This window comes from Eublepharis macularius, chromosome 4, assembly GCF_028583425.1.
Source record: "Eublepharis macularius isolate TG4126 chromosome 4, MPM_Emac_v1.0, whole genome shotgun sequence".
Lineage (NCBI taxonomy): Eukaryota > Metazoa > Chordata > Lepidosauria > Squamata > Eublepharidae > Eublepharis > Eublepharis macularius.
The window spans coordinates 157,678,663-157,706,617 of NC_072793.1; the positions used below are offsets into that span (position 1 = coordinate 157,678,663).

A 27,955-nucleotide genomic window follows, 5' to 3' on the forward strand; every position below is an offset into this window, starting at 1 on the left:
GCCGTGTGGAAACGGCCATGGTATGGCTGATATTGCTGTGTCCACTGATGGTGTTGCTCGAATCTATATGAGAGCAAAGTTGGCATCTTGGTTTGTTGCAGGCCTTGGTACCAGAGTCCATGTTAGTGTTAAGTAGTTTATCATTAAGGGCATGAGCTTTCCAGAGTCAAAGCTAAACTGACTCAGGGCTAACAAGGTGAACCAAAGTCTTTTGCAACGGCAAAGTAAGTACAATAAGGGAAGTCAAGTCTTCATAAGCTTCAAGGAAGTGAGGGCTTTCCCCGTGTGCCTCGCGGCAACCTTTTCTACCGTCCATCTAAGAAATGTGTTCCGATCCCGATAATCCAATCAGATGCCTCCTCTCCTCTTTACACGCTCTGCTTCAGCCCGCCTTCCCCGAGTATAAAAGCTCAGCGACGCCTCTTCGGTCCGAAGGAGAGAGCTGTGATTCTTGGAAGCGGGAACCCTCAAACTCTTGCCAGTCGCTAAAGTGCCGCTGGACTCCAGTCCTGCTGAACTTCTTTTACGGTAAACTTCCGAGCGCCGTTTGGTTTTTAGATGCGCAACGAGGGAGGGAAACAAGCGGGCGAATGAGTGCAACCGGTGGATTATGATGGATATTTTTTTTTTCCCGCGGGGAGGGAGGATGACCAGCTTGTCAGTCACTCTGACTTAAGATCGTGCATTTGGGAGCGCAAATTCTTGCAGGCTCTTACAACTTCCGATAGCGCTCATCCCCCCTCTATCTCCAGGCAGTTTCTGAGTCGGAGGGTAGAATGGGAGCTTATGGAGGCGGGGCTCGCCAGTCCTGGGGCGTGTGTACGGTTTGCGATTGCAAACTACCTCACCGGAGGCCTTGCAGAGCGCACGCCGGCATCGGGAGGGGTGTGTAGGTAGGGATGTACTAAAAGGAGTAGGTAGGTGGCTGGTAGCAAAGCAGTACGGAGCTCCTGTACTTTTGTCGCGAGCTCTAGCGAGCATTTCCTCGGGGGTGAGGGTGGTTACATGGAGGAGCGGTAGGAAGCGGCAGCCTTGTGTCGGCTGCCCGAGATGAGGAGGTAAGCGTGTAGCTGCTCGGCTGCAGTCTGTGCATTCGCGGTTAGGAACAGCGGTGGCCCGCGGCCGCGGATCCCGCGCGACAGCGCCTCCTTTGCGGCTCCCTAGGTTTGCATTGGTACTCTCTGCTGGTGACGGGAAAAGCCTTTTCCTGTAATTGGTCAACATCTGGTGGAGAAGGGAGTTGTTGGGTTGAGGCCTCTGTGGCTCGTATCGAGTTATTTCTCGCGGCTGTGCAGGAACTCTTCCCTGTTCTGTTGCTCGGAGTACGGCGTAGAGGCCAGCCAAAATGACACTAAATGGCGAGTAAGTTCCCCAGAAGTCTTCATCGGTTCGAGGTAGAAGACGGAGGCGTTCAGTAAACATTGATTAGGATTACTTTCATATGGGTGGATTCAAGTAATAGCGGTAGAGCAAATGGAGGGACTGAAATCAGCACTCTAGCCAGAGATGGCAGGTTAATCTTGCTTTGGGTCTATTGTTTTGTTTATATGCAGAAATAGATGGCGAAGTATAATTGGGGAAATTAATGGATTTTGTAGACCCAAGTTTCCTGCAGAAGGATAATATAATGTAGTCAGAGATTCTGCAGGAGATCATGGCTGAGTCGAATTATAGGAGGAGGCTCAAGTGAAGGGAGACGCAATGTTAATCGGGAAGGGTAGTTAAAAAGAGAATCTTCTCCTATCATCTGAAAGTGGATGGTGGAGTAAAAATTGCCCTTGGATTGGCTTTACCAGTACAGTTAAATCTTACGGTCTTCTGCCACTATCTACTGGAAAATATAGTGTAGAATACCTCTATTGATGAGGTCATGTTATCGCCAATTCATAAAAATTAAAAAAAGTATAGTTGGTAATTTATTAGAAACCACACCCTACTGTAACTAGCATCTTTTCCAGGAAACCAGAGATCTAGGGAAAGTGCACAAAGCAACCAAGTGCTCTTTCTTGTTATAAACAAAGACTGAAGAAGGAGGGAGGGACTGTTTAATACCAAACTGTTAAGTTATGTCATTGAGCTTTATTCACATGGGATTATCAATGCTAGAATCTTGATTATGCATGGCGCAATCCTGTTTATAGTCACTGCCAGCTCAAGACGTTTTGTAGCTTCAGGCAGAGTACAAAATAGCACCAATTTGGCTGGGTGGTACTTTTGGAATTTAGAAAAAAGGTAGTGGATGCCACCACAAAATAGCTGCCATTAGGGGGGAGGGTGCTAGACACAAAATGGCTACCATTGAGGGGGTGGGGCGCCAGTCAAAAAAATAGCTGCCATCTTCCTTGTCTTGCTCACAGTCAACAAGGTGGTTATGAGGTAAATTGCAAGTTTATGAATACTTACTCAATGTGGGGGGGTGTTCCTTGGTTAACTGCAAATCTTTGTGAAATCAGGATGCTCACAGGGGAATCCAGTTGTAGCCAATAGTCTTGAGTCTGTAAACTGTGGGAGGGTAGAAATCTCAACTCCCCTCCCCCCACCTTCATCCTTCTTCTTTCTATGTCCTCCTCTTTCCTTGTTTCCTTGGATATATTTTCACTTCTTGGAGTGAATTTTTTTTACATTCTGTCTCAGGTGGTGATAGTACTTTTGTTGGGACAAAGTTTCAAATGCGTGACCCAAATAAAGACAAGTGGAGCCAAGATGTGAGCTGCAGTGCCCATTATCATTTGACCTGCAGCTACTGCTAGAGCTTCCCAGGAGGTGGTTAGAGCTTGGCTCTCTCTCCTAATCTGTTGCTACTAGTGCACTTTCTCTATTCTTTGGTCACCCTTTAGCACATCTCAAAGTTGGTGGAGAGGTAGCATGGGATAGGGGCTGAGAAGACAAAGAGAAGAAGGGTGGGGGTGTAGTAAAAGGGGGGGGAAAGAAATGTTAGAGAATGAAGGAGTGTGAAGAGGAGAAGAAAAAGTTCTTGAAATGAGGTATAGAATTGTGGCAGCAGGGAGAAACAAGTAGATGCCAGGAAACCCATTCATTTCTGCCGTGGTGTTCACAGGTACCATATTGGGGATTTTTTATCTCATTGCCTTCCCCTTTTTTTTGCATGTGGCACCAGGAAGATATTCTATTCAGTCAAGATCATTACTTTTGAGTCCACCTCTGTCTGCCACTCATTTAATACCAGAACTCACCTCTGCTTTTGTTTCCATTTTCCCAGTGAACAGCTGTTTCTCCCTCTTCTCTCCAGTCCGGAGGTCCCCAACCTTTTTGAGCCTGGGGGCACCTTTGGATTCTGACCAAGGATGGTGGGCACAACCATAGAATCCACTAGAATGGCTGTTTCAGGAGGCACAGCCAACCTCAAAATGTCTTCTGCAGGAGGCAGAGCCACACACATAGAAGTAGTTCACATGTAGGAGGGGCACTTTAAAAATATACTGTGGAAGAGGAGTGAATTTAAAAAAAATTAGTGACAAGTGCTGCTAAAACACCATTATGTTATCTGAACAGCCAATCAGATTTTCAATGGTCAGTCAGAAGACCTGCTTGGGAAGAACCTAACCTGGCCCCACCCACTTTCTAAAAGCACTTGGTGGGTGCCAAGAAAGGTGTTGGTAGGCACCCTGGTATCCACAGGCACCATGTTAGGGATTCCTGCCCTAATCTAGTGATTCTTAAACTTTTGGAAGCTGTGTAGACTTTGGAATGTATTGGTCTCAACCTACTTTTTAAATGTATTGTACTTTTCAGGAACCACATGCGAAGTAACTCCATGCCACTTTTCCCCTTCCAAGTGATAAAATGCACACAGCTCACATCTTTTAAACTTGAGCAAGTGTCTATTAAGTCATGTAGGCGCTAGTCATAATAAAGTAAGCTAAGAGTTAAATTGAAGAGAATAGTGGTTTGCAAATCTCAGATTTACCAAAGAATTCCTCTGTATGGTACAAAACATAGGAACTAGTAAGCTTTTGTAAATTGGAATCAAATCTCTTTTAATGTTTTTTTGTATAGCTTTATTTAGTTTGACTAGAAAATTGTTTCTTTAACCTACAGCTCCAGCTAAAAGATAGTTTTATCTTGGCTGTGAAGCAACAGTAGCAGAGTGAGGAACAAGCTGTGAAGTGTATAAAATCTGTGTTGCTTCTAGTGAAGAATCTGCTTATGTTTTCTGAAAAATCACTTGAGTTCTTAAGAGACAAAGGGACTGGCACGGACAAGGGTGATATACTGGCTTGAGCATGGGTCTAGGATTCTGGAGATAGGAATCTGGGTTCAAATCCCCCATAATCCTAAAACTGTTTGAAAATCTTGGGCCTGTAATTCTTTCTGCCTAACCTAAGCTGTTTCCACATGTCCTTAAAGGCATGTCCCACTCACCGAATGAGGGCAGCTTTTCCCACTTCACTCCAGGCGTCTGTTTTCAAAATGGTTGCAGGTTGTTTGGTTTCCAATTTTTTGGTGCCTTTTCTGGCACCGTGGGAAAGTGTATTCTCAGAAAAGGTGGCAAAAAAGGAACCGTTTTGAAAATGTAGACGTCTAGAGTGAAGGGAAAAGCCACCCACGTTCGGTGAGTGAGATGTCCCTTTAAGGATGTGTGGAAATGGCCCTAATTTACTAAGTTGTTAGGGTAAAATGGTGGAAATGAGAATTATTTGTGCTCCTCAGAGGTCTTGACATTTTGCAATATTTATTAAGCAAGCAGTTGATCTCTTTTGAGTTCACTTCTCCCAAGAGCAGACTGCTAGCATGATCTGCTGTTCGCAGGAGTCTTTGCTTGCATGCGGTTGATTCCTTCGCAGTGTTGCCGTGTCCCTGGGAGAAGCCGGCCCCATTATCACGTTACCTTTTTCACTCCATACTGATCAGCACCATGCCACAATTAATGTTTAGCTGGCCTAATGCTTCTCAGTGTTTTATGTAACACAGCATACGTCTACTTCATAGGCCTTTTCTGCTTGAAAAGCTTTTTGAAATACAAGATTTAAACATGCATACACTTCAGCAAATAAAGTTTCCATTTATGTGGTAGCAGAGCCCAGGGGCATTAGCACCATATACATCATGCAGGAATGAAGATCAGTGGAACAATTTCTAATGCAAGTATCATTTGGAAGAACAGAAATGGTAGCAAGCATGGATTCTGTTGGAAATCAACCAGAAGTGAGTATGCTGCTTAGCCCTGGAATCGCGGAGAATGAATCGAGGAATCAGACTTTGGAGCAGAAGAGACCTCCCTTCAGTGAACACTCAGGAAGAAGTGAACAGAATGGTATGCAAACTCTCTCTGCTAAAGAACAGTGAGACAGAGGTTCTAACATTTCAGTAGGAGCCAGATGCCAATGCAGAAGGGAACGTACCATCTTGAGCCTACATTAATTTGTCTGTAAATGCTAGGAGAATGGTGGTTTTAAAAAACAAAAATTGCAAAAGGTCTGGGGGCCCAAGGAAGGGGAGACAGTTTCTGGTGCCAGAAAAAGCAGCGTGGTTTGAAAAGCCTCTGGGCTCCATCCCCCCCCCCAAATCAGTTTGCCCCATCAGTGCTGGCCTCTGCCTCCTAGTCCTGGGCCAGCCCTTTGGTTTGGGGTGGGGATGGGGATGGGGCTTAGGCATGGGTGGCCAAATTGTGTGCCTTTTAGGCTTCCCCATGCAAAGACTTCCCCATATGTTCATTGTTGATCTTTTAAAAAGAAATCCGGCCCTTGTATTGATATAACAGAAAATTCCACAAAAATAAAAGGGGAAAGTGTGACTCCTTGCTTGAAAATGCTGATGATTTAAGGCATATTATGAATTCTCACTGTTGTTGCATTTGATGGAGTCTGGGCCTCATAGTTCTTCACCTTTTAAACCTGTGTGTGTGTGTGTACTGGTCAATGCAACAACGGACAAACTGGCTGTAATCCATGAAAGTTTATGCCACCTTATCAGTCTTAAACAGCGCAGTCTTAAACATAGCTCACCCTTTTAATGCCTTTGAAATCAGTGGGCCGAGAAGGCCGTTCTACACCGCCCTTCACAGAAATGGGAGGGAGGGCAGAGTTTGATCACAGCAGGGCCAACCTGAGCTGATGCAGCTGCACGCACAGTGTCATGGACAGCCCGGGGAGACCATACAAGGGCCAAGCTGTGTACAGTCTAGCTCTCTTTTATCCCAGCAAATGGAAGGATAGTGCATAAGGACGAAGCAAGGGAACAGCTGCATGGACAAGTAAGTCCCAGAGTTGGGAGAGGAGGGAGGTCTCCGTAGGTTCCCAAATCATTTGGGCTTCCCTCAGAAAAAGAATAGTCTCCCTGATAGTTTGGTCAGCATGGGAGGACTGCCAGTGGGAGACATAAATATCAAGGGAGGGGGGGAGTTGGAGGTATCTCTCGGCTCTTAGCTCACCTGGCTTCCCTCAGAAAGGAGACAGCGTCCCTGATAGGCTCTGTAGGCAGGCCGAACCTCCATTGTGCTCCGGCCTGCTTCTTTTTCTCCTGAGGTATTTTTTCTGCATTTGTGCTCAGGCTTCCTTTTTTTCTCCTGAGGTATTTTTTCTGCATTTGTGCTCAGGCTTCCTTTTTTTCTCCTGAGGTATTTTTCCTGCATCTCTGCTGCAAGCTCAGGCTGAAGAAGGGTTGCTGGGTGTTTCAAGGGCCAAATTGAGGGTGAGGAGGCAGCGGAAACCTATCACGCCCATCGGTCATGCCAGAAAAATGTCATAATTTCCAGCATGACATAGAAATTCAATCAAGTCATTTTCTGGTATGATGCAGAAGTGTTTCATGCTTTTGCACCCCCCCCCAGGTACCCCCCTGCTAGCCTGATGAGGGGAGCCGGGGGAGCATGGACTGGGGGCAGGGTATCCCCCACCCACAGGGGATTGGCAGCCCTGGGCTGTGTCTTACAGCTATAGGTTTTTTACTGCACTCAGCCTGTCTTTCTGGCTGCTTTATCTGCTTTGCCCTCCCCTCAACATTAAAGGTGTGTGTGTGGGGGGGGGGACTAAGGGGGTCATCAGGAGTGGCAGGGTGCCGCTGTAACCCACCCATTTGGGGCTAACTTACCCTCCTTGACCACATCAGCAGGTCCTAGCAGCCATCTTGATTGACTTGCTCTGGCAGTAGATGAGGGATGGGTCCAAAAGGCCATGCAGGGAGGTGGTCAACCCCAGGCTCAGAGGCCAAAGGGGGCAAGAAGTACTCCCCCATAGCAACTATCCATGGGAGCTAGGCTTCCAGCCAGGGCATGCCCAGGCAGTGCTGCTCGGCCTGCTGGCAGGGCACAAGCTGCCTGTGATGATTCTACTGTCTCCAAGCCAAAAGAGGGCAGCAGTGGTTGAGTTTATGTATACAATTGCAGGACGTATGGAGGAAAGCAGAGTGCAGATGCCATTGCTTGTCGGTGATTCTCAGAATGAGAATGAACAGGACACCAGAGTGCGAGATGGCATGGAAGAAGGTGAGTACTTGTACACTGCGCAAAAGGCAGAATTGTCAAGACCATCCACGTACTTTACCAGTGGGGCATAATTATTACGTGGACCACCTGCCCAGCAGGATAGCCTAAAGGCACATGAGTTGGTTGGCACATGCAGGGGGGAGTGGGCAGCACAGTCAGCATGCCAGTTGACAGCGGACTGGTCACATCAATTCTGTCCCCAGGAACAGGCACGGGGCAGGATGGACTGGAGGTCGGAGCAACGTCCTCCCAGCTCACACCTGGGCAAGGCCTATGGGGCAGGTGGCCCCTGGTATCATGGCCTGTGCCTTGTCCTTGCAGGACACCTGGGGGCAGGTACCATGGGAGCAAAGCAAACCTTCAATCATTGGTTGGAGCAGGAGTCCTGCCATCACAGGGCACAACAGAATGTGTGTTATGGACTCAGGTGGCTGCAGGGCCACCCCCCAGGGGTGCTACGAAGAGGGCAGCCTCCGTTGAAGTTGGCACAAGCCTTGTGGCAATTTCCAGCATGCACACACAGAATGTTTTGGAGGTCTTTCATTCATAGGGTTGCTAGAGGTTGGAGATGACTTGACGGCACGTAACACACATAAGGACATAATTCGTCCATCAACCAAATACGGCCGTTTCTGCATGCCAGAGTCCCTGGGCCTGTTCCCAGCACCTCCTCCCCTGCCCCCACTGGCCAGGCAAGAGGTGATGGGAGAAGAGGCTGGGAGCAGGGGGATCCAGCTGGTGCAGAACATTGCAGCTTGTTTACTATCAGGGACCATAGACTATTCTATGGTCTGTTGATGCGGATATGCTCCTACTGGGTTGTTTCTATGTTGTTAAAAGACATCATGTTTAATTTCTTATGATTTGTTTCATCTCTGTGTTCAGATTTATGCTTGTTTTCAAATTACTGCAACCCATACCCTATTGTATTTGTTCCTGGAATGTCCTAGCTGTTGATCATACTGACTTCCACTGTGTATTCTGCCTTGGGTCTCAGTGAGAAAGGTGGACTATCTTACTATATAATTGAGCAAATGTATTCAAGATGAACCACCAGAGGGTGCTGCCGTGGAGGGAAGCCCAGGCAAGGCCCCCTGACCCTCCAGAAAACGTGCTGTGGTGATGGCCAGGATCAGGATGGGAGCGTGTGGTAATGCGCCCCCCCCTCCACTTCACCCAGCTGGTATTAGGAGCAGGATATAACAATAAGAGGTGCCTACTCATGTGAAACCACACAAGTAGGAAAATACACAAACTTAACTTTGTAAATTAAGAAAGTCAAATCAGTATATATTGGAGCTAAGCTCTCTTATGAATCAGAAAATTACAATCAACACAGTAATACAAAAAACTCTTAAGTACAGAGGCATCCAACAGGAATAGCAATTATCAAGGTGCAATGAGATTCCATACAGGAAGACATCCCACAGGTAAGCTTCCACAAGTAATTGTAAGGTAAGTCTTAGAAAAGTTCTTATGAATATATTCATCTTTGTGTTTTGTTGCAGGTGGAGCTGGTGAGGGCGGGGCACCGAATGCAAACCTGCATCGCCCAACATGCAGCATCAGCTTGAGTAAGGCAACCTCTTCAGGGGCAAGAAACATCCCCCATACCAAAGGTGAAGCAGTTAACAAATTCTATCATACAATCAATTACATCATCGCAAAATGAATCACATCCGGCGTCTTTATGCTGGCTCCACCTGCACCTCCATTTAAGTTTGTGTATTTTTCTACTCGTGTGGTTTCACACTTCCGTTCGGTATTCGGAGCGGAGCAGGTGGCAATGTTTGTCCACCCTTCAGCCATGTGGGATCAAGAGCGGAGCAGGTGGCAATGTTTGTCCACCCTTCACCCATCTGGGATCTGGAGCGGAGCAGATGACAATGCCCACTCCCTTTCTCCCAGCTGGGATCTGGAGCGGAGCAGGTAGCAATGGCCGCCCCACCCCCCCACCATCACCCGGTTGGGATCAGGAGTGGAGCAGGTTGCAAAGCCCGCCCCATGCCGTTACCTGGCTGGGATCAGGTGCAGAGCAGGAGGCAATGCCCTTCTTCCCTTCACCCAGCCGGGTTAAAGAGTGGAGCAGGTTGCAGTGCCCACCCCCTTGACTAACCAGAATAAGGCACTGAGGAGGCAGCAATGCCCGCCCCATCTTCACCCTGCCAGAGTCAGGTGCCAGGCAGGCAGTAATGCTGCCCCTTCAACTTGCTGGAATTAGGAGCACAGCAGGTGGCAGGCCTGCACTCCCTCCACCCAGCTGGGATCAGGAATGGAGCAGGTGGCAATGCTGCCCCCCCCTTTACCTGGCCTATTATCTTGCAGAAAGCAGGTAGCAAAGTCCACCTCCCCGTCACGTGGCTGACATCAGGCTTGGAGCAGGTGACAATACCCACCCTCCTCCTTTACTGGCTGGGATTAGTGACAGAGGATGGAGGAGGAGGCAATGCCTGCCTGCCTGCCTGCCCTCCCCTTTCTAGAGCCCATTGTATTTTTTCCCACAACGGACTTTATTGCTAGTTCAATTATATAAAAGAATGTGTTCTGGATGACTCGCTCCTTACCCTGGTGCACCACCAGAGGGTGCTGCCACAGCAGGAAATCCAGGCTGGGATCAAGCATGGAGCAGTGCCCGCCCCTGCCTTCACTCTGCTGGGATCAGGCGGCAATCCCCCCCTGCCCCTGGCTTTCACCCAGACATGGAGCTTGTGGCATTGCCTGCCTCCCTGCCTTCACCCAGCCGGTATCAGGCGCAGAGCAGGAGGCAATGCCCGCCTGTCCGTCTTCCCTTTTCTAGATTCCGTTTTATTGTTTCCCATAACAGGCTTTGTTGCTAGTAAATAAATAAATGAGAGTGCATGCTCCAATAAATAGCACTCAGAGTGCTATAAATCTGGCCATGATTATCCATCTGCATAAAATGACAACATATTTTTCTCTTTTAGCTGTCAGATGTAGATTGAAGTGCTGCAAGAAAGATACTGCAATAATAGTAATTACAATCATCTTATTTTTATCGTTGCTGATCTCGGGCCCTTACAATGTGGCCCAGCATGGTGAGTTTTCAGTCTTCTGTGATTTTTTACAGTCTGCCTCCTATCAGGTCCTAGACTTAATTATATAGGCTTGGCTCCAGCTATAACTGCTGGGATTTCCTTTAGCAGAGCAGCTATTCCTCCCCTCCCCCCTCCTTCTGCAGCCTGACATGCTGCTCCTGGGGGATGAGGGGCTCCCCCAAAACACCACGAGTGGGAAGTTAGAGGAGTAGAAAGTCAGGAAAATTAGGCCCCCCCTCATTTGCAGAAATCCTCTGCTGCGTCCAAGCTAGTGTTCCATTGGCCTCCAATAAATTCCACCTCAGAGGCCTTTTTTAACTGTTTCCACTTGCTCCCTTTCTGAAAATCTACAAGTTAAACAACTGAGAACTGGAGAATGTGACAAAACATCTTGGGGACAATGTAGATAAACCTTGTATTTATATGCTTAAACACCCATATTCTTCAGGTATGGGAGTTGGATGTAAAATTAAATGCTCAAGCTGGGATTCTTACTTGGTTTGCTGCTTTGAGTGTTGGAATTATTTCCATCTGGAGCTGGGAAACAAGCTTGTGGAATGTTTGGTACATGCAAACAGAAAACGGGAGTCTTCTCCACCCTAGAAACAAAGTGGAAGAGAACCTGTCCCCAAAAAGGTCTTGTAGCATACCTAAGCTTGATTAGAGTTCAAAAGTGCTCTTTGATTGCTTAACAAATATGGGATGATTTTCTGCCTCTTCCCTTCCTCCTTTGCCTTGGAAATGCTTTATTCCTCCCCCACCCCTGGGCTTCATCCTGAGCTGTAGGAGCAGATGGTATTGTGGTGGTGCACGTCATGGATTTGTGACTTTCTTTTCCCTGACAGCACAAATAAAAGAACTGCAAGCAGAGATTAATAAATTGCAAGCTACATCAACCTCAACACCACTCCTGAAGACGTCATGCCCCCAAGGGTGGATTGGCGATGCAGAAGGATATTGCTACTTTTTCTCTGTTACGGAAAGCCCCTGGAACTCATCCCGTGACCACTGCGCATTGTCTGGCGGCTCCCTGGTGACCATGGCCACTGATCTGGAAAAGGTGAGGCATTTCAACTTGATAGAACAGATCTGGCACAGATTGTGTGGCTATTAGCAGCCACTAGGAGAGACCCCATGGTAGTTAAGGATGAAGCGACATCGGAATCCTGTTGACTCTAGTTTTGTCCTCTTCTGTGCTACAAGAGGTTCTGAATGTGAGTGCACTACTGGAGTAGAGGCGAGGCTGAAGAAATGGGGGCGGTTGGACCTTGTAACCTAGGGAGATCTCCAGCTACCACCAGAGTGCAGCCTCCCCCTAGTCCCTCCAGATCTCAGCCTTGATAGTGAACTTCTTGAGCCATTGCTATGCATGTTTGTTGCAGCGATCAGGACCAGGAGAACTTCTCGCCAGCTCCCATTTAGGGCCAAGTCTGTAGCACTGTAATTGGATTCAGGCCTAGTGACCTCCATTTGCACCCTTGTAACCCTAAGGCTGGGCCACAGAGCCCTCCTAGAGGGTAGTTTGAACGCATCTCTTGGTGCAGAAAATTGCTGTTATTTTAAGCACTACTCAGCCGCCCTAGTTCTTGCCTGTAAAGCCCCCAGTGTATTAGCGGTTCTGAACATGGGAGATCACATTCTCCTTTTCCATATCCTGGCTCATCTGAAAGTTGTCCCCTCCTCTCTTCCTCCAGTAATAAAAGTAGGAAGCTTATCCAAGGATGTGATATAACTGGTAGCTACTTATTTCCTTGTTTTACTGCTTAAAGAGCCAGTTTGAACTTGGAACTTCACAGTATCTTGACAGTCGCCTCCATGGCCTAGGGCCCTAAGAATGGCTTCTCCCCGCATGCCCCATTGCGATAACTATGTTCATCTGAGCAAAGTCTGTGGAAAGTCCCAATGCAACCAGGTTAGATCAGCAGATGCCCGTATTTGAGGATTGTCGGTTGTGGCTCCCACATTGTGCAGCAGCCTGCCTGAGGATTGGTAGTAATAATGGAGAACCTTTTTACAAAGGGACAAAGGCTGTAGTATGACACTGTTTATTGTATGCTTTATCTTGTTCAAGTCATTGTTTTCTAACTTCGTTAGAAAACTTTCTAACATCACACTCTCTATCACTTATATTAGTCATATTGCACTGTTCTAAATGTTGTAATCCATCTTGAGTGTGGATGAGGGAGGTGGGCTATAAATAAAAAACAAGACAATGAATTCTGCCATCTAGTTGTGTTGTATCCTAGAAGGAAAAGTTAATTCTTATGTCCACAGGATAGAGAGAACTGAAAGCAAAATCTGAACATAGTGTAGATAATTTTGATTTCTAATTCACCCTATCCATGAAGATTCAGCATAGGAAACAAATACTAAAACAAAATACTGAAATTTGTTGTTGTTGTAGTATTAAAAATAGGTTGTAAAATGCATTTTAAAAAGTAAGACATTAAACTTTTTTCAAAAACAGGCTTTCATAAACAACAACAAAGGCTCTGTCGAATACTGGCTTGGACTCCGAAGACGGAAGATAGGACAGCCATGGAAACAGCCAGATGGTTCAGATTTTGACAACTCTTTGTAAGTGGTGTTGGTTTGTTGAGGCGGAGGAATGCTTAGAGGGTGGGTGGGTTGTTTAAGACACACAAACATTTTTAGTGTTTGAGATCCAATGTGCTGTCAGTGTTGTTGCTGCTGTTAATGCTTTTTGCACACCAGGAACCCAAAGCAGCTTACATCATTGTTCTCTCCTCCACTTTATCCTCACAACAACCCTGTGAGGCAGGTTAGGCTGAGGGGGTACGACTGGCCCAAAGTCACCCAGCAACCTTTCATGGCAGAACAAGGATTCAAGCCCGGGACTTTCAGATCCTATTCTGGCACTCTAGCTGCTACATCAAATTTGTCAGATTAGGGTCTGTGTAACCCAGGCACAAATCCCCACACCACCATGAGATGTGTTGGTTGTCCTTTGGCCACTAACTGTCTGTGTCTAGCCTATCTCACAGTGTGGTTGTGAAGGTAAAATAGAGGGAGACCCATATATGCTGCCGTAAACTCCTTGAAGGAAGGGCAGGATACAGATGTGCTAGATGATTAGATTGGTTGGCAGTTGGCATCTCTTCTCCTTAGGTGTTCAACCTTCAGTATGAATCCCAGCTGAGAGACAACTGATTAGTACACAGTCCTGGGTAAACAATGGGGCTAGCAAGACAATTCCTGTTCATCTTAGATCTAATTAGTTCTTGTGAACTCTTGAACTTTTTGCCACTTCTTCAACAGCAATTCGGACAGCATTTTCTCGTCATCACTTCTGTCCCACAAATTGTACAGGTAACCTGTGCTGGTTACTGTCTGTCCTGAGGTGAAAATATTTTAGTGAGTTTTACCTCTGTCTGGGTGGTGACCAGGCCAGCAGGGGTTTGTAGGGGAGCTTGGAGCTCTTCTGCTAAGCTCAGTTTAGCCTTCTGTACCTCCACTGCACCTTGTGATCTGCAGTGAGTCACCTTATCGTGACGCTTTAAATAGTCATCAGATAAGTAGCCGAACCTGCTTTTCCAGGTGTAAAGCTCAATAGTGTAGCAGTTGTTTGCATTTTTGCAAAATAATTTCAGTGTCCATTTTGAACTGTAATTGATGCTTGTGTGCTACGAAAATATCTTAGATCTCTTAATTGATCACTATTTCCCCCCATTCATGCTGCTGATGTGTTATGGCTATGTAAGTATCTTCTTTTGAGTATCTTGCAGCCTGATACTATGTATTTTTATTCATAAAAGCCCCGTGAGTTAAATTAGACTTGCTGTCAGGTTTAGGACTGCAAGGCAGGAGTGGCTAATTTTCAGTATCTTGGGGACCAACATCTTCTACAGTCAGCAGTTAAGCCTGCTGGAAGTTTGGCCCAGATCAGAACAAGTCAAAAAATAAAGTGGAGACAGAAGACTTGAACCGTATTTTATTTATTAAACATTTCCATGCCACCTTTCTACCCAAATAGGGACCGCACAGTGGCAAACATTAAAACATTTCAACATTAAAATATTTAAAATGAAATATGTATAAAATAATTCAATAAATACCAAAACCAGGGAAGAGGGCCAGTAACCATTACCAGGAGTGTGTGTGAGCTATCAATTTACTTCTGATTTATGGTGACCCGATGAACGAATGGCCTCCAAAGCATCCTATCATTGATAGCCTTGCTCAGGTCTTGCAAACTGAAGGCTGTGGCTTCCTTTATTGAGTCAGTCTGTCTCATGTTGCATCTTCCTCTTTTCCTGCTGCCTTTCACTCTTCCTAGCATTTTTGTCTTTTCCAGTGAGTCTTGTCTTCTCCTGATGTGACCAAACTACAACAGCATCAATTTACTCATTTTAGCGTTTAGGGAGAATTCAGGCTTGATTTGATCTAGTACCCACTCACTTGTCCATTTGGCCATTTATGATACCCGTAAAACTATCTTCTAGCGTCACATTTCAAATTAATTTGGGGGAAACAGACAAAAACAGCCTTCATCCTCTGGCAGAAGACAACAGCAGAGGCTGTTGCAAATGAACCTCCATGGGGAGGGAGTACAAAGGCTGATGCCAGGAGTGAGAAGGCCCTTTCTCGGCCTGCCATCTGCCTTGTATTGGATGGCAGGGGCACCCAAAGAAGACTGGTGCGGATAGCTGTGTTCATATGGAAATAGGTTGTCCAGGTATGCTGTGCCCAAGCCACGTTGGGTTTTGAAGAGCAATACCAGCTCCCTGAATTGGGCCTGGAAGCAAATTGAGAGCTGCCATAGATAAACAGGGCTAGAGTGGCAGCCCCACGTACAACACATTGCAGTAATCTAATTTAGATGTTACCAGGGCATGTAGTACAGTGGCAAGAACTTCCCCACTCCCACTAAAAGGGCCATAGCTGATGAAAGGTATGCCTGGCCACTGCAGCCACCTGTTTATCCAACAAGAGGCCCGGGTCCAGGAGCAACCCCAAGCTGTGAACCTGCTCCTTTAGGAAAAGTGCAACCCCATCCAGAACACAAGATGTCCCATTTCCCGAGTTAAACCTTCCTCTGACCAGTAGCACTTCCATTTTGTCCGGATTACATTTCCGTTGGTTAACCTGCATCCATTCTGAAACTGCTTCCAGCCACCTGTTCACAGTTTCCACAGCCCTGCTAGGATCTGCTGGAAGCATGAGACAGGGCTGAGTGTCATCCACTTACTGGTGGCATGTCAGCCAACATTTGTGCATGACCTCTTCTAGCGGCTTTATATACATGTTGGCAAGCAGGGGGGCACAACGGTAACATGCAGGACCCTGTGGGCTAGAGGCTAAGGAGCTGAGCAGTAGCACCACACTCTGAAACCTACTTCGGAGGTACAATTGGAACCGCTGCACAACACTGTTTCCCAGTCAACCTGGAAAGGCAGTTCAGAAGGGTGCCATGATCAATAGTATCAAAAGCAGACCAGAGTTACAGGAGATTGAACAGTGTTGCATTCCCCCTGCCGATCTCCAAGCACGTATCCCTCACCAGGGGCAACTGAGGCCATTTCTGTCTGCCAGCCTGCCCCCCAGCAGATTTAAACAGCCAGGAGGGCAAGGGTCTTACAAGCAGGTAGTAGATCTCAAACATCCAAGAATCCAGTCCACACCCTCAGCCGGATCAAGCTGAAAGGTATTCCACACAAGTGGACAGATCGACACCCTAGGACCATGCGATGCTGTCATTACTAATATGCAATGTACGTGAGAGGTTTAATCTGCAAAGTTGTTAACAGACTGATTGCAGTGAACTGCGGAGCAGTCCTCTGGAACCATATAGAACCTGACCTTCCAGAAGAGTCTATTATTTCCTTAATTTATACTCCACTTTTCTCCCCACTGGGGACTCAGCCAAAGCTGCTTAGTTCATTCTTCTGTCCTCCTTTCATCCTCACAACAACCCCGTGAGGCAGGTTAGGCTGAGAGCATGTGAGTGGCCTAAGGTCACCTACTGAGTTTCCATGGCAGAGCAGGGATTCAAATCTGAGGGCCAAGCTACAAGTGACGCCTGACACAGGTTGGACACTTGTCAGCTTCCCTCAAGTTTTGATGGGAAATGTAGGCATCCTGGTCTTGAAGCTTGGCTCTCCGACTGCTGTCCAATGGACTTTTCAACTGTCACTTGTCCAACATTCCACCAAGCTGCCTACATTTCCCATCAAAACTTGAGGGAAGCTGACAAGTGTCCAACCTGTGTCATTCGTCACTTGTAGTTTGGCCCTCTGTGTTCCAGATCCTGGTCTGACACTCTGATCACTAGACTACGCTGGCTCTTAGTGGTTGGGATAGTTTGAAAGAGATGATTTCTTTGGAGGTATATTGAATATAAAGAAAGATGTGAAAATGAAGAAGGTAGGAATGTGGCTTTGAAAAGGCCATTTGTTAACTAGTGTGTGACATAACATAATGCTCTCATCTGGTCTGACTTCTTTGTTGCAGGTTTGGAATTAAAGGCAATGGCCTCTGTGCCACCCTCAACGATGGTGTGCAGAGCTCCACAGACTGTGACAACCGCCGCAACTGGATATGTCGTAAACCTCTTCATGGTGTTTGAAAGAAACTGAAAATGCTTCCCTACTTAAGCTTCTGGCAGAGCTCAATTTCTCTGTTTTCTAATTTTGAGCAAAGGATATCTGTGCAAAATCTCATCATTCTGACTAATGTATGAGATTCTACTTATCTCATACCGTGTAATCCGCCTTGAGTCTCAGTGAGAAAAGTGGACTATAAATGACATAAATAAAATAATCAAACCCCACTAACTGGTAATTGAGTACTCAAGATTTTCTGCTGTAGGTAGAGGCAGTGGATGCCTCAGTAGTGCAAATGGATGTGGAGGAGCTTCCCTATGGGCAGAAATACTATCGGTATGCAAATAGACTGGAGCAAAAAAGATTTCACAAGCATGAAGTAATCCTGATGATTAATGATCTTGCAAGAGTGGCTGAATTCAGAGCCGACAGCAGAATTTTTGTATTGGGCTTCTAAAGAGAAGAAACCATAGTATCTGACCAAATATTAAGTTAATAGCAACATTTCCTTTGATCTCAGAACCACCAATTGTCTTCATGTCACCTGTGTTGCAGGCAGTGTGCAAAAGTTTTTTATCATGCTGTTGGGACACGTGGTAACTGAGAAGTGTGTGGTTTGGGTTCAGCAGTTGCCGTCATTGTACAAGTTAAAAAAGCTGGGTGATCACAATGTGGCATAGCTTTGGCAGTGAGCCTGCTGTGGAAGCATCCTCACGGCTATTGACAGTGCCATCCTAAGCAGAGTCGTGCCCTCCTAACCCCTTGGCATCAGTGGCCTTAGAATGGTGTAATTCGGCACTTTAAGATGGTCATGGCTTGGCTTCGGAGGGGAATGTTTTATTAGTAGAGCAGGGATTGAAGGTGCATAGCATGAAAGGCCTTTGTTCATTTTAAAACTACTCCACTCTTTTCAGAACGTTTGAAGATGAGTGCTCATATCATAATACAGATTTTCAAGACATATGAACTCATATTAGAGCTGTTCGTGAACATCGTTAACATTTCTACTGATTTTTTTTCCAGAGCCATTTCAGTGCCCAAACCCCAAATGAGTCTAATTTTACCAGTAGGCTTTAGGCTGCTTCATGAACAAGTACATGGCTTCTTCCTTGCAGTCCCAGAGTGGCCCTTGAGCCGCTGGTTTTGCATGTGAATTGCAGAGTCTTTTTCCTTCGCAGACCCACTTAGGTCAGATCTGGCAGGGAGGCGTTACGTAGTCTCTCAGTCAAGTGCACAGTTCTTCCTAGCAGGCCCAGAGTGGATCATGGACCGCTGCCTTCTAATGTGAGTTGTTTAGCTACACTCCTTTCCCAAAACTAGTCCTGCCCAGATTTCATAAATAGACTTTACGGAGCCTGGCAAGCACAGAGTGGATCTTGAGCTGCTGGCTTGTAATGCAGCTTTGAGAGCTGCACTGCTTCCCAAACCCAGGCGGATTGTATTGTATTGGGTGCCCTTTCCTTCAGCCTTCTGTAAACTTTTAGCATCAGTTTGGGCTTAAGTGAATGGTGGGGGATTGAGACAGTGAGCCAAGGGCAATGGCCTTTTATGCCCCTAGACAGAAACCATTGGTGTGTATTTAAAAAATGGCTATTATTTGGATTTGAGTATTCGGAATACCATATATATTTGGTATTGCCAATATTTGGGTCCAGAAATACTGGCATACTACTCAGATTTGTATTTTATTTGGAATTCTGAATATATTCAGCTCCATTATTCCCTGTGGGGAGATCATTCAGCGAGGGGAGGCTGGAGGGGGGCATTTTTCAAACAAACTGCACCAAAATTGCAAGGAACCTACCCTTGCATGTCCAAATTTTAAGAGAATTGGACAGAAGGGTCCAAATGCTACAAGTCCCTGAACAAGCTGCCCACAGCCAGTCTCCTGGGAGGAATCCAAGGCTTTCTTCAGGGCACAGGAAGCCTTAGCCAAGCACACAACAGCAACCAAAGACCAAAAGCAAACAGAACCAACAAATCCCACCAGAACTAATGTTAAACCAGAGAATCCCACCAGAATCAAATGGAAGCAAGGGACACAGTTGCAAGCCCCAGAGAACCAGCTTCACTGAAAGATTGTCAGGCAGAAACCGGGGTCAAAGCAAGCCGAATGGAGCCAACATCAATCCAGAGAATCCCAGCATCCAACTGAGCAAGCCAGTAATACCAAGGCAGCAGCCAGACCTGGTGATGGCATATAGCAAAGAACACATTCAGTAATTCTGCCTCTCTCCCCCTTCCTCCTGCTGCCTGGAAATCCTGCAAAGAGGGAGGCAAGTGCTGCAACCTTTAAACTGAAATTTCTGGATATTCTTAAATCTCTCTAGATTATTCAGGAATATAAATACTGGTATATCAGAATATGCCAAAATAAGATGGATTCCATATAATATGGAATAGGAATAGCATTTAAACTTTGAGACTTTTTCTGAGTGCTCTAAACTCACCCCAGAAGTTTGGCAGTTTACAGAACAAAATATTTTATTGAAGACATTCATTTTAGGGAGAAGACTCTTGTCTTGGAGAATGAAAAGTGGGGCTGAAAGATCTGAAGCCTGTGGTAACTTCTAGAGATCAGGGATGTTTTCTGTGATGGATGTAGCTCAAAATTCAGTTTTGTCCAGATGAGGTTGTTTTAGGTCAAGATATATGAATTACTATCTGTACATCATGAAAGATTGGTCAGTAGATGGGCAAACTGTTTTTTTTTTAAATACACCAAAGAAACAGCCTCCTCATAGCTGTCCTTTTTTGTAACAGCCAACAGATCTTGGCTAAACAAAATTCAAATTATTTGGGTAATCTTATTTGTATTTTTACTCGTTTTAATTCACCTGTTTTCTTTGCTTCCTGGATACATTGCTTTGCAGAACACTGATCTACAAAATGGTCATCTCTTGTATATTCTGTTACTGTTGCTTATGGTTTTTCACCACTTACAAACCTATTTTGGATTACATTTTTAGCTTAAATTGGAAAAATTATTGTAATCAAATTTGTATAATCAGTAATTCTGGAGGGATTGGGATGATTCATGGGTGGGAAATTTATTTCATTATATTTCTGTTCTGCCCTCCCTGCAAACGGGCTCAGGGCGGATTGCATCAGTTAAAAACAGATATGAGGTGGGTCCTTCTGCGCTCCCTCTAAAATTCTGTGGTCTCATAGCAGTCTGTGTGGTCGCTTGTTCAGACTGTATAGAGTTTCTTTAAGCAGGCCAGAGTGGATCTTGGGTTGCTTATTTCTAATGTAACTTTATCATAATAAATTTGTAGATATTGCTGGCATCTGATTATATTTGATTTTTCATATGCATCCAGTATATTTTATATGCTTTGCAGATGTAATGGAATTCATTTTCTTACTGTTTCTATAAACCTTTTTCAGTATTTCAAGCTTGTTGTTTTATTTGAGTTTGTTTTAATAGTTGGGGTTCACAGTGTTTTTTAAAATTGTTTGCTTGATTCTGTATAAGGCAACTGGCTGCAAAAGATCTATGAGTGGTACTGAAATCGTAGTGTACACCTAAGGTAGATTTCATTGTAAAAATGTTCCTGGACCATGTCAGTTAAGATTACAGGCAGCAGACTGAATCCTTTGATCCCTGGCAGTTAACAAGAAAGTCACTATGCACAGAAAACCTTCTCTTAAAAGGAGATTCTAAAACTGCCTTCTCCAGTGATAACCTAGTTTTCAATATTTGAGTATCTTTCATGAAAAGCATCCAAACATATGACTTGCAGTCTGGCCAGGAGAAAGTTTTTTTTTAAAAAAAACTTATTTTAAACTTTTAACACCATCTTTCTACCCAGTTCAGGGTTTTCAAGGCAACTGTCTATTTGAACTGCATGAATACCTAGAACCCATCTGCACATCCAGAGAATTACTAAATGTAGTTACTTCTTTGGTCTGGAATATGGGTCTTTATTATTACTTACTTACTTACTTACTTATTTATAAACAGCCTGTCCTCAGGGGCTCTGAGCAGTGAACAACAGTTAAAATCAATAATTGCAAGAAAACAATGATTCTAAAATCAATATACAATAAGCAATAATAAATTGACCAAGTACATTAAAGGGCAATGGTGGGGGGACCACCCCCCCTGCTACTGGAGGATCTTCCCGGGACCTCTTCGAATGGCAGAATCCTTTCCACACAGTAAAACATAAGAGTGGGTGGATTTGCCTTCTCAACAGTTCCCAAAAATAGGAAATAGGATCGCTGAAGGAGAAAGCTACACTGATCATAATGTACATTCAAAGCTAATTGCTGTTCAGGATGAGTTCATACCACCTGTAAGAGCAGCCTTATTTAGCCCTTATATTGACAAGGCTTTTATAGTAGTAGACTTGCCTGTGTCACTTGCAGCGTTGGGTGATGATATGTGTGTGGCCCATCACCGATTATACCTCTCGAACAGTTTTCATACTGACAGACTTTTAATAAATCTGTCACTTGTTCAATGGAAGCTTAAGTAACTGAATCAAGAGTAGGGATCCTTTCAAAGTCCATCCAACTACCAGCCCACTGCAGGAGAATGTCTGGAATGGGACCGCGTTTGCCAGGACTTTCACATTCTGGAATGAGTTCATTCCATTTTCCACCACAATATTTTGGAGTGGAACTCAGTGGTTCCACTGTACTTTTATTATAAGATAAATGGTGGTAGGTGCGTGCACAAAAACTTTTCAGTTTTGAAGCTGGGTTTTCTGAACAAACTATGTACCTTTATTTTTTTCCCAAGGGTGGGGGTACTGGTTTGAATCTAATCCATTTGGGTTTTTCCACTATCACAAGTCTTGGTCCCATTCTTTGCAATGAGGGCTTCCAGGCTCTTGGGGGCAGCTGTTTTTGCAGTTAACAACACCAAAATTGCACAGAACAGAGTTCTTCCTCTAAACCATCAGCCCACTGAGTTTGGGAGCACACACAATGGGGTTTGGTTTTATGGACCATAAAGCATGTTTGGGGGAAGGCAAGTGTTGGCAGCACATGAGTACACTGGGGTTTTTTTTTCAAGGGAGGCTTGGAGAAAAGAGGCTCTAGGGCAGTTATTTTTGCTCTTAACCAACAACTCACATCAACCGTTACTCTCCCTCCCTCTAAACCAATGTTCTACCAAGTTTTTCCTCAGTTTACACTAAACAGACACCGACAGACCCTGAATAAGGTGATTATCAGTAGGTTTGTGCTATGGCTGGCTGGTAAAGCAGTAGCAGGGCAGTGGTGGCCCCATAAACAATCTTGCTTCATAGTCACTTTTTTCTTTTTCTAAGTTATGATAGTGCATCATCTTGTTGCTGCCATGTTTTCTTGTGCTTCACCATTTCATTCCCACACTGAAGGAAAAATTCTTCCTTTTGATGTTCAGCATTCTCTTTCTCACATTAATCACCACCAATTTCCATTGCCCAAGTGCAGGCAGACAGCATGATTGAGCCTCTCCCCCCACCATAGACCTGTGTTTTCCCCATAGATACTCTTTTGACTGTAGGCAGGCAGGATGATTTTTGAAAGGGCAGAGTAGTTGAATGGCTTGGGGGCTTGACTTAAGATTGATGTGGAAATTGTTTTTAAATAATGTTTTGGCAGATGTTGGATGGGGGGGGCAAATCCTAAACAAGTCTGCTCAGATGTAAGTCCCATGTTATTCAGTAGTGTTTACTCCTAGGAAAGGGTGGGGGAGATTGATCAGTGCCCAGGTAGTGCTGCAAAATAAACCAAAATGCACATTCCCGTATAAAGAGGTCTAATCAGATGTAAGTCCCATGTTATTCTTTTCTCACATACTCAGAACAAAGAGGCATTCCCAAGGACAAATAGAATCACTAACAAAAATAACACTTGGGACTAATTAAACTCTCAATAAACATTAATTAACATCAATCATTTCATATGTCAAAGTGCTCAGTGCAATAAATATAGAATTAATTACTCAAGATTCAAAATTATCAATTCATATACAAAAATACATGCTTCTGTCAAGCTCCGAAATAAATATAAAGATTTTGTACACAGACCGTATCGCTCCAGGAGAGTCCCTCAGTCCCTGAAAAAAGAACCCCGGCAGTGTTGTTATTTTTTTATAGTGATTCTTTTCCTCGCAGCAACTGACCTAAGTGCCCTCATGGAAATGGGGGAGACAGACCAGTGCTCAGGGCAGCACTGCGGGGGGGGGGGAGCACATTCTCCCTTCCAAACGTTTCCAAAGCTAATAGGTGAGGTGGGGTGTCCCACTGCCTGCCTGCCTGCTGTTGCTGCCACTGCTGCAAAGATAAGGACCAAAATGAAACACACAAACTTTTCAGAGGGAGGTTGTTGTTATAACTTGGGTTTCCTGGTTTTGGTTCATCATTCATGAACAGAAGCAGCCATTTCCATGTGTATTTCTGGCTCATTTGTTGAGTTTTGCACAAATGAAATGTTTTGCACAAATGGTAGTGCATGAGTGTTTGCCATGATGTTTCTGTATTGACTGTACCACCTCCAGCCAGATTTAGACTGTGTACATGACATTACTAAATTTCTCCTACAATGCAGACCATCAGTGTACAAGAGCAGAGGCAGGGGAAGTTAACTTTGTGAGGGGGTGCAGCAAGTTCTCCCCAACCATATGACAGGAGGGACAGAGTTACCATGGGAGGTTTACATTCTCTCTTATGGGAGTTACGTAAGGACCTAGCCAAAGAAAGCTGTCTATAAGCCAGAGAAAGATGTCTAGATTAGACTGCTGCAATGAAGGTTACACGAGGCCATCTTTGAAAGCTGTTGAATCAAATGAAAGGTTCCAGTCTGAATGGGGTAGATACATCATACCAGTGTTGCAACATCTTCATTAGCCTCCTGATCATGATAGGGCCCTCACAGCATTTTCAAATGGCTTTAAAATGTCAGTGGCATCCTTGTGGGGGCCGCAAGGACAACCTTTCATTTTGTTTGGCTCTACATTGCAATGAAAGCAACTATGCACCATAGAGAATCACAGGGCCAACAATCCAAGGTGTTTCATGGTGCAAAAGCATAGCTCTGGGGCGTAAATCCTTTGAATGCTTACTGACAGATGCCTCAAATACACCATACATTTACAGTGCTTAGTTCTTGTGGCCTTTCTTACATGCCCAGGGTAATGCCAATTGCCACTTTGGGGTCAGGTAGCAATTTCCCACAAACCAGTTTGGATAAGGATTCTGAGAGTGTTTTGCCATCTTCTGGACATGGAGTAGGGGTCATTGGGGTGGTTGGGGGAGGGTAGTTGTGAATTTTCTGCACTCTGTAGGGGGTTGGACTAGATGACCTGGATGTTCCTTCCAACCTTATGATTCTATGATTCTAATTAGGTCTGAACTAGATGAGACTTTTGGGATCAGTAGGGATTCCCCTGACCTGACTCTGATTATCATAACCCAGACCCCACTTGTGCCAAAATGTCTCATCTAGTTTGTCCCTTAGTAATATAATGCTGAAAGCTGGCTTAGTAAGATTGGGAATTATTTCTTTTTCTCCAGCCTTATAGCATGGGTAAAAACAGCCTCAAGATTGTTAACAGCTAAAACACAAAGAGGGCTCCTCCGGTAATGACAGACAGGAACAACTAGAAACTACCCGGAGCGACCAGTAATGGAAATAACCAAGGAATCTTTATAAAATGCAATTAGTGCAAAAAGTACTCAAATCCATAACAATGAATACATAATAGACAATCTTACAAAGTCAGTGTTTGAAAACCGTTTGATAAAATTGTTAACAGCCGGAAGTTTTGAAGATTTTTCATTCAAAGGGTCATCACAGGTCAGAGGCAAGTTGACACCACACAACACACATGCATGCATAGTGTGGGGGTAGGGGGAGCTGCTGGAGTAGTGATATTATGGCCTGGTGTGTGCCATTCACTGTGCCCACACAGTAGGGGAACCCCCAACCTTTTGAACCCATCCATTATCTACAGCAAAGAGAAAAAAATCTGTTTTGTGTGCTTGTAAGGGAATGTGCCTTCAATCCTAAAAACCTATATAAGATCATGGAACTTTGATTCAGAGCAGAACCACAAGTGACAAAAGGCACAGGTTGGACACCTGTCAGCTTCCCTCAAGTTTTGATGGGAAATGTAGGCAGCTTGGCGGAATGTTGGACAAGTGACAGTTGAAAAGTCCATTGGACAGCAGTCAGAGAGCCAAGCTGCGAGAATAGGATGCCTACATTTCCCATCAAAACTTGAGGGAAGCTGACAAGTGTCCAACCGGTGCCTTTTGTCACTTGTGGTTCTGCTCTCAGGCTCCAAGTATTTGCATGGAAATAGATTCCCTTATTAAGCAGTTTCTTAAGAACTTTCCAGGCAAGAAACCATGTCTGAGAATGGGCGTTTCTTTCGCTCCTAGTCCAGGGAAACTCAACCCCCACCAACAATGTTAGCCTCGGAAGCGATTTTATGGCGAGAGCTGGGTCTAGGAGGGGCGAGGAGCAGGTTGCCTCCCGCTGCTTCGTAGTCTCATTCCCAATTTGGTTTGCGTCAGCTGATTTCGGTTCCTGCGAAGTATTTCTAGTACTGCGGGATCCACCCTGTGCAGATCGGCAGTGGGACGCCCAGAGTACCCGTGCTTATCGCAGAAATGGGAGTGAGTACAACCGTCCTCTTCCCGCCCAGCCCCCTGGCGCTCAGGATATAGTTGCTTTGCGGGGACCCTCCCCCCAACAAACAGGCGCAGTGAAAGGTTTTGCGGCTCTGCCCCGCTGCCTCGAAGAGAGGCTGAATGACAGTTCAGGAGTCTCTGCCTTGTACTTCTAGCAGGCAAAATAGTTCCCCACGCCTTTGGATAAAAACAACTGCCTGCTGCTTCTCTTTCAATTCTGGGGGCGCTTGTTTCTGATGCTGCTGGCACTGTCTTTGGATGCAGATAGGCTCCTACTGGGTAGTTTCCAGTCGCTTATGTCACCTCAAATTACCTATGTTTTGTTTCAGCAGCGCGTCATCTCTGTATTCCTGCATTTGAATTTATGCTTCTTTGGAGATTTCTCCAAGGCATACCCTATCGTTTTGTTTATTGAATGTCTCAGCTGTTGATCGTGTAGACTTATGCTGTGTAATCTGCCTTGAGCCTCGGTGAGAAAGGCGGATTAAATAAATACCAAATAAAAATGAATAATCCTTTTTATCCCTAACTGGCAGTAAGCACCACTGAACGCAGCGGGACTCTGGCTTTATATTTGTGTAAAGAAGGTTCTAATATAGCGGAAACAAAATGCGAGGTAAGGGCATAGAGGGCTTTGAAGGTGGGAACGAGATCCTATAGCCATTGGGTGCAGCAATAGATGGTTGTACTTTTTTAAAGCTTTAGTTATGTAAAGGGACTGCTTCTTATTTCAGAACGTGTCCCTTTAGAGGGGGAATCTGCTTTGACACATGTGGCTGTGCCATTGCAGCAACTCGTCTTTTGAAATGTGCTCTTTTGGGGGTGAGCTGTGAGTCACCCCCAGCACCAGAGAATCAGCTCTCCCACAGGCGGGGGAGGGGTGCGGACCAGTAATGAAGGTCGAGCAGACACGGGGGCCGCCAAAGGACTCAGGGCTACACGATCTACCGGTTGAGAGTCGGGCAAGGTCGCGATCCTTTGCATGAGTCGGGGCGAGTCCCCTAGAACTCAGCGGGGCTTGCTTCGGAGTAAACAGGCAGAGACTTCAGTGGAACAGAGGAAGGCATGTAAACTCCAGCAAGGAAGGGGGCAGCTGACTCTGGAAAGCTCATACTCTGGAAATCTAGTTGGTCTTTAAGGTGTTAACTGGACCCGGACCCAGATCTTGCTCTTCTACGGCAGCCCAGCATGGCTACCCACCTGAAAAAGTTGACCATTCTGCCCTGGCTCTTGTTGGATGAGATTGCGAAAACAGCCTAGTTCTCCTTTTAGTTTCCTATCAGAAACCAGCAACTTAATCCATCTGTCATCGAAGCGTTTTGAGTTACGCCATCTCAGTTACACCCTTTGCCCTGTTTCTCCACCCTTGGATTGTGCAGAACCTGGGCAGAGAAACGAGCGATACTGGCAGCTGGCCGAGGTCAGCAGAGCCAGGACGAAAGCCAAGAGGTTTTTTCTGTGCGTCCTTTGAGCCCGTACAGAAGGCTCGACCACGGAAGGGCGCGCCAGGGAAAGGTGCCGCAGCGCCTCCTCCGCCCGCCAGCGTCCCGCTAGGGCGGCTATAGGAGGCCTGTGGAAGAGCGCCCCCTGCGGCCAAATCGCCAGCCCTGGTGAGTCACAGGGCTGGCCAGCCCCAAGTGGAAGGTGGAGGCCTTCAGCCGGCTTAATATCCAATCCAGACCTGCCTGTGAGGTAAATCAGGCTGAGAGTGTGTACATTGGCTAAGGTCACCCAATGAGTTTCCATAATAGAATGGAGATTTGAGATCCTAGTCTGAAACACTAACCAGTGAAGCACACTGTTTTTTTCTGGGGTGGCGGCTATTAAACGGTGGGGAGCAGCCAGACCTAGGTGAGTCATGCAAGTCAAGGGGTAGCTTGTTGCCCACTGGTTGCTCTCCGGCCTTGCCTCTTGAGTCTCCACTCAAAGGCCAAAACAGCCCTGGAAATGGTCCTGCCCCCTTCCCCTGCATTTTAGTCACAAAATCCAAGCCTGGAAAAGCTAGTTGTGCAGCAGAAAATTCAGAAGAGAACCCTTGAAATGCCACACTGAAATCTGAAGGGGGAGTTGAGCATCCAGAATTTGAAAGAAAATCTGAAGAGGAGTGGGGCCAGAAGTGTCAAAAATCATCTGTGCAAAAAAGGCCTGTGATCTAGAGGAGTTAGCCGTGTTAGTCTGTAGTAGCAAAATCAAAAAGAGTCCAGTAGCACCTTTAAGACTAACCAATTTTATTGTAGCATAAGCTTTCGAGAATCAAGT

General features: G+C 45.6%; 1 protein-coding gene across 2 annotated transcripts in view; it reads left to right on the forward strand.

The window, feature by feature from the left end:
* Positions 1-458: 458 nt before the first annotated feature.
* Positions 459-27,955, forward strand: part of LOC129329319 (C-type lectin domain family 2 member D-like) — a 76,296-nt gene continuing 48,799 nt past the window's right edge. The window contains exons 1-8 of one of the 2 annotated variants that reach the window (XM_054978825.1): positions 460-528; positions 5,126-5,275; positions 7,346-7,444; positions 8,953-9,063; positions 10,390-10,500; positions 11,346-11,560; positions 12,968-13,077; positions 16,972-17,225. In XM_054978825.1, coding sequence (XP_054834800.1) covers positions 5,128-5,275; positions 7,346-7,444; positions 8,953-9,063; positions 10,390-10,500; positions 11,346-11,560; positions 12,968-13,077; positions 16,972-17,086 — 909 coding nt within the window. In that variant the 5' untranslated portion in view covers positions 460-528; positions 5,126-5,127 and the 3' untranslated portion in view covers positions 17,087-17,225. Of the gene's footprint in view, positions 529-5,125; positions 5,276-7,345; positions 7,445-8,952; positions 9,064-10,389; positions 10,501-11,345; positions 11,561-12,967; positions 13,078-16,971; positions 17,226-27,955 lie in introns of those variants that run through there. The other variant, XM_054978827.1, reaches the window with a different exon arrangement.